The following is a 7,222-nucleotide window of genomic DNA, read 5'->3' on the forward strand; positions in this document are numbered from 1 at the left end:
CCCTCAATCTCTATCATAACTCCTCCTTTTCTTTACGAAAGTTGAAGTTGTGATCTTGATGCAGACATGTTTCCGTTTTGTGTCCATTCAAATGTCTATTAATTATATTTGTGGGTTTTATTCTCATGATGTTGCCAAAAAAAATGATAAGATAACTAGCTAATAGTATGTAAACTCATCCATCATGTCAACTCGTATCATGTACATCATCATTTGATCTTCGATCGTTTCAATTCTGTTCCAGATGCATGCATGCAAGTCTTTTTGTTTATGGTTTTTCCTTTTGAGCATATTTATTGAAAAGATGTGACAACTTGCCCTGTTTAGTTGTTAGACTCTACTGAAATTAATTCAATTTAATCTAATTTTAAGTTGAATCTAACATCCAAACACTCAACTTTTAAATTACTAAACTTATCTCAACTCAAAATTTCTTTACACGTGAAATCCATAACATTTTTTAATTAAACACTTCTTTACACGTGAGACCCACAACTTTTTTCAAAATTTCATAAATATATCTAATTTCATTCTAACATTCAAATATATTTAAACTCATCTTAAATAGGCCTTACAAAATTTACTTCTTCATCTCGACATTCAAACGCAGCCTCAGAGTTGGCCGAATGAATTGGGGGTGTGGGGACAGGTTGACTGTTGATGAATGGATTTGGAGTCATTTTATTTCTTATATTTTATATTTTATTGTATTTTTATAAATAAATTGGCTGACTCGTTAGTTTCCTGACGTGGCAGCTGCTGATAGGTCTGCCACGTCATCCGATTAATGAGGTCCAAATCAGCAATCTTCAAAAAATAAAAGAAAACGAAGAGCCATTCGAAGAAACAACGGCTAAAGGAAAGAAAGAAGAGAAGAGTGAAGACGTGAGAGAGTCGTTGTGGTGTAAGTGATCGCAGAGAGAGAGCAAGAGAGAAGACTTTGGAAAAGAAAAAAGAAAAGGGAAATGGGGTGGATAGGTGAGGTGAGACGATGGACTCAATCAAATCCCTTCAGATCCTCACCCAGGCCATCACTCTCGGTTCTCTCCCTTCTCTCTTTTTCTCCCCCTCTACACCCATATCTATACGTATTTCTGTAGCTATACGTCCTTCTATACCTTTATTTAAAAAAAAAACATGTGCTTCAAATCGTGTTGCATGAGCACCTTATTTGACTATGCTCTGTTCGATCAGGTGCTAAGAAAATGTGGGGGAATAAATTAAAAATTGAAGCTTTGAATGATGTTTACTGTGTCTATACATTAACTTACTGAGTTTCTTTAGCCGTTTGAAGCACGTCTAGGTGTTGTATTACGTCTGATAATTCATACTTGGAAAATAAAGTCACGGGCTTGGTCCGCTTTTTGAATGCTAACTCGTAAAACGCTAAATAAAGTAAGGAAAAGCAGAAGAATAGGAAGAGAGACAACGTGGAGTAATGTTACTCATCATTCCAATTCTCATCATTCTATGATGTAGCATTAAATGATTAAAAACTATTTATTATATTTTATTTGTGAACCTATCATTTAATACCATATCATGAGATAATAAGAGGATGATAAGAAAATGAATGATGAATAAATTTTACACACTTAATATGCAAGATAGGACAAGATGCAGCAAGCATGTAAGTAAACAGAACATCTCAATTCTTCAGTCAGATAACCAGTACAAACACAGTCATCACTATCAACGAAATAATAAGCCTGGATGCCATCACAGACATCATGTATCACAGATAAATTAAGAGCAATGGTAAGGATCATTGGGGGGAAAAAAAAAATCCAACCCAAAGAACAAGAATGCACCCAAAGAACATGAAAAATGTCCCGTCTTTAACCCATATAAAAAAACCCATATGAACTCCTAAGGGTTGTGGCTCGATGTTCTTTGGGTTGCTCTCAAATGGTTTGACATTTACTAGATTTTGAGTTCGAAATTAGATATGAATTTACTAATTTAGACTATTTGGCTTTTTTCGCCTAAGGATTCATCTTAGATTGTTAGTATTAATCATTAAATTGTCTTAAGTTATAGTTCAATATCAAAAGAAGTCTGCTTCACTATCATGTTAATATAAAGATTTGCTCCCTGAAGTAAAACAGAACGGAAATGGAGTTGGAGTAGGAGCAGCTATTTGATTTCACTTCTCCTTGAATGCCAGCAAACTGCCAGCACAAGAACCATAACATAAACTGAGATTAATTCAATATCAAAAGAAGCTATCTCTAAACTTCAAAATAAATTAATAAATAAATAAATGCAACGGTCAAATAAGAAATTGCCTACCAAGATTTTAACATGTAGTCGTGGAACCCCAAGAGTCTCTTCATTCTACTATACATGTTTATCCATCAGATTACAGCAAAGCGACGGAGTCTGGAGAGAAATTCCATCAATGGATTCTTTTTCCTTTTCTCAGAATGACTTTGCCACGCCTCCATGTAGAAATTCTCGACTGTTTTTATGGTTCTTTTCTCTTCATCTCTGTTTTTTCTTTTTCCATCATTTTGCGTTCTTCAATATACTCAAAGCTAACATCTATAAGAACAATAAAGCATAGTTCTTTATTAGAAGTGGTTACACTCCCCATAAAATTGCTTCAGTTGAGCATACATTTTCAAGTCATCTATTGGTGGCATTTAGCAAACCAACTATATGCTACAGAACAAAATTTTAAATGTGAGCATTCTGTCCATTCTAAGAAAGACAAGCTCCAGTCGATAAACCAGAAACTCTTTTGAGTATTCAATTGTTCATTTCCTCTAAATGCACCATGTCAGACTCTATGGAACAGCTTATAACCAGCTGGCCTTCTTGCCAAAAAATGCAAACACTTGGACAACCCAATTAGTGATCTGACAAATGTCACTCTACCCAAAGTAATGAGAATTCAGGGTCCAGAACTATGTGATGGATTCACTGTCACTTCACATGTAACTGCAGTTCACAATCAAATGGCCCTCTTAATGCACTCTGGATTAGTAAAGATCCTGCTAAGAGCAGCCGTCACACAGAGAAGCTACAACACCAATTTAGAGAAAAAAAAAATGAAATCAATAAAAGGCACCTATATTAAATTATCTATTACAAGGTTCTACAAGAACTTTTTTTTTTTTTGTATCAGTACATAAGAATTTTATTAAAAATAGGTGAAGCCAAAGTACACAGGACATATACAAGAGCCACACCTATGCATGACTGTCTAAAGATACAAGAACATCATGTACGTTCGTGCCATTAAAGTTTATTACAATCAACCAATAGAATAAAGTATGAAGAAAAAAAATTCTAATCTCATCCATTGTCCGTTCACGATCCTCAAAACTCCGACCTAGTACAACTATTTTCTATTTCCATGACAAGGGCTATCACCCAAGTTCAAAAGGATTTAGCTCTACTTCTGACTCAATCAAAGCAGACAAACTTGCCTAAAATGTTATATACAGCCCAACTATTTTATCAACTTTCCTTTGACTCTCAGGATATGACCACAACATTGCAAAGCTGAATACTTCAAACCCGTTATAACTGTAAGTTATCAAGTCATGGTCAGCTATTATAAAACACCTTAAATTATCAGCCATCACATGACATCCCATTTCCATAAGCATCCTTTGACATATGGCATAACAAGATCCAAAATATAATGACAAAGAGCAAGCTAATTATTTACTGATTTTAGCATCGGATTGAAATCTATAACAAGGAATGAATCTCCTTCTTTCATTGACCACTCCCTTTGTTCACCATTGAAACTGAAAAATTAACAAGAATGGGAATCTTGGGAACTACCACCAGGATTGGGTTAACATCTAACTATGATGAACTATCTTCCTTTCAAATAACATAAAAGATTAAAAAAATGCACGCTAATACATGTACGAAAATGCCAACACAAGTAATATTGGATGAACCTTATTACCAAAGAATTTCATTGCATTACTATTGATACAATATGATGCTACTATTCATGTTTGCTCCGGATTGTGTTCCATATCATATCAGGAGTCAATTCACTACGGTCCACGTTGACAGACATGAACTCATGCAAACTGCCACTCGTGATAAGGAATGGCATTGCATTTGTGGTATAAAAAGGCAGAAACAAAAGACTAAACTTAAAAAATGAATGGCATTTCATGTGACTACAGTCAATGTAGTGCCCATAATACATACACAGGCATATGAGAGAGAGACAGAGAGAGGCAGAGAGGGATTGCATAATGAACTTACAAAGAACATGGGCAACCGACATCCATCAAGAACTCTCCTTTCATCATGAATTTATAGAGGTGTTACAACAAGTTAACTGGAGTAAACAGCAAGTGCCTTTGGTATGAATAAACCCGTTAAGATCCCAAGTCCAATTAGTTTTGCAAATTTACAAATGAATTGTGTAAAAGAATACCAGCTCCGACTAAGCATTCCTCTGCTACATTTTTTTTTTATAAGTAGCATTCCTCTGCTACATTAATCAAACTACTACAGGCTTACCAGTCCATCGTCTTACTTCAATACTTGGACAATGTGGATTTTGAAGCACCCAATTGGCTCGAAGAAAAAGGAGGTACCCTATTCTGAGCCATTGCCAGGATGACCTTTGCCTTACCAAGCTGCTCATTCTTCTTGAGGCCTTCAAGCAAGGAATGAATGGTATCAACATTTGGAAACCAATTCTTTCTCATGCATTCTTTAGACATCCCATACGCCGAATCAAAATCCCCTCCCTTACAGAGATAATGAATCATGGTCTGATAAATTTTAATGTTGGGTTTGTAGCCCTTGGCATGTAAGGCAGAATAGACCCTTTTGGCCATTTCAAGATACCCAGCCTGGCAAAATCCTTTGATCACCAAATTATAGGTAACCTCATCAGGTGTGATCCCAAGCTTCTGCATCGTAACCATTAAACCATTGGCTTGCCATGCTCGTCTCCTATTAACCAAATGTTGGATCCTAACATTAAAAGTTGCAAGATTTGGTAGACACCCCTTTAGCATCATTATATTCCACAGCCCATTACCAATCTCCCACCGGTTATCCTCATAAAATGCAGAAATAAGGGTTGTGTACGTAATCACATCCGGCTTTAATCCCAACTTTTCCATCTCTACCATGATTAAATATGCTTTATCCAAAAAACCCATATCGCAAAAAGCCTTTATAACAATGTTAACTGAATAAATGTCCAATTCAACACAATACCTCACAGGAGCATCGTTAAGGAATTCCTCAATTGCTCTTAAGTCACGTGTTCTCGTCAAAACCTTAAGGGCAGCATTGAAAGATTTAACAGTCCTTCGACATCCATACAAATGCATATCATAAAAGGTCTCGATAGCATGTTTAGTCATTCCAGCCTTACCATACAACATTATGATCCTCACAACGAACCCTTCACGCCGACCCTGCGGAAGAGACTTCTGATGCTCAAGCAAATGCTCAATGTAATCAAAGTGGCCCGCACCAGCTAGCCTAGACACTGTATCCTCAAATGCAAATCGATTTTCAATGACAAGGCGATTGTGTGAATTGGCCTTAAACAAATGGAACAGCTTCTCAGGGTCCCGCTCGTTTTTAAGCTTCACAAGGGCAGGTTCTTCTAGTGGTTTCGAGTCTCGAATGAAATTTGATACGGCTGCAAAACTTTCAGTTGATGCAATGGTGGCAATAGCATGACAGAATCTGCGAACGAATCGCAGAGAGAGCATATTCTAGAAATCTCCTCAGATTGAAACATATTCATCCATCAAAACCCAGATTCGATGCAGCAATGTCATTAAATTTCCCCCCTCTCGCTCTCCTCAGGCCGAAGTGAGGAACCTCGCCCTTCAATCCATCTCCGTCGGCCGAAGTGAGTTAGCACAAGAACCTGTAGTTAGGTTTGAAGCAGTGAGCTTAGGCGAAAGGATGCCCTTTTAATTTTTATAATAATAATTTAGTGTATTCTGAAATTAAAATTAATTTTACAATACAAATACACTATGAAATTAATTTTACAACACATTCTGAGCAAACAAAAAGGACAAGATTTTGAGGTGGGCTTAGGCAAAATCGACGATCACTTACAGAGATTTTGAGGGGAGCAAGCCCAAGATTTTACCAAGTATTAAACTACTTACAGTGAGCTTAAGCGAAATCGACGACCAGGTGGGAGAACACCGATTCACAAGCTGAGAGAGAGAAGATGTTGAGGTGGGCTGGAGATGAGAGAGGGAAAAGGAAACAGAGGAAGAAAACGAAAAGGAATGGGAGGGACTAGGTATTCGAGAGGAGGGTAATATTCTACGTGTCCTCCTACAGAAGTTCCACGCTCTGCGCATGATTTAAAAAACTCATGATTTTTTTTTTTTTATCTTTATATTTCATAAAATATAAAAATAAAAAAATAAAATAATATATTTTTAAATGATACATAGAAATGTAAAACTTATATCTAAAAATTTTTAATATTCTATTGTAAACCGTATTAATTTCTTACATATTCTATTTTTATTACAAGGTGTAAACTTCTAATTTACACCATTACCGATTTGAAGCTTTTTCCTAAGCTCTCCCTAGTCTCGCTGGATTCCGGATTGGGAGTGGTCGGGGGTCAGGGGGCGGGGTACCCCACTCCGCATGTCGGGAGCTAGGGCAGACTCCCAATTTGCCCCGCCCACCGCCCACTTCAATAATGAACTATATTCTATTAGGTTAAAAAATTATTCTAAGTCCAAAAGTGATAAAAAAAAAAAAAAAAAAAAACACATTTGGAGACTCAAATTAAGGATTTTAATTTATAAAAACGACTATAATTTAAAATTTGTAATTTTTAAATTTGCTAGTACATATCTTATATAAGTTGCAGTGTAATACAAGAGTCTCATATTGTTTAAGTGTGAGACTTGTATTATCAATGCACTCTATAAAAGAGTCACTCTATGACATTACAATTTACATAAAGTATTAAGTAAAAGTCCTATTTAATACATATTGTTATATTCATATATAGTAAAAATAATAAATATTTATATATTAAAAAAAAAGAGTCAATGTAAGGAAGCGTGGAGTGCTAAAATGATTGAAAGCGATTGGTCAGGACACATTTTGGCCTCGAATATTTCTCAAAGAGTACTGTTAGGATGCCACCCAGCAATGACCGTTGGGCACGTTCCTAGGCAAAATCAAATGTTTTAATTTTTTTATAATTTTTTAACATTTTTAAATATGTTTA

The 7,222-nt window shown here is 35.8% G+C and overlaps 1 protein-coding gene across 3 annotated transcripts; it reads right to left on the minus strand.

Moving 5' to 3' along the window:
• Positions 1-1,985: 1,985 nt before the first annotated feature.
• On the minus strand, positions 1,986-6,302 carry LOC121235322 (pentatricopeptide repeat-containing protein At1g80150, mitochondrial). Of its 3 annotated transcripts, none has more exons than XM_041131673.1 (4): positions 6,129-6,302; positions 4,240-5,878; positions 2,293-2,544; positions 1,986-2,171 (listed from the first exon to the last, which is right to left on the minus strand). In XM_041131673.1, exon 2 carries the CDS (start codon positions 5,715-5,717, stop codon positions 4,518-4,520), a length of 1,200 nt encoding a protein of 399 aa, XP_040987607.1. In that variant the 5' UTR covers positions 5,718-5,878; positions 6,129-6,302; the 3' UTR covers positions 1,986-2,171; positions 2,293-2,544; positions 4,240-4,517. The 3 variants fall into 3 exon arrangements, with proteins under 3 accessions (XP_040987607.1, XP_040987616.1, XP_040987598.1); XM_041131682.1 differs by having other exon boundaries at positions 2,293-2,943; XM_041131664.1 differs by having other exon boundaries at positions 2,293-5,878.
• Between the last annotated feature and the right edge of the window lie 920 nt (positions 6,303-7,222).

This window comes from Juglans microcarpa x Juglans regia, chromosome 1D (genome assembly GCF_004785595.1).
Source record: "Juglans microcarpa x Juglans regia isolate MS1-56 chromosome 1D, Jm3101_v1.0, whole genome shotgun sequence".
NCBI lineage: Eukaryota > Viridiplantae > Streptophyta > Magnoliopsida > Fagales > Juglandaceae > Juglans > Juglans microcarpa x Juglans regia.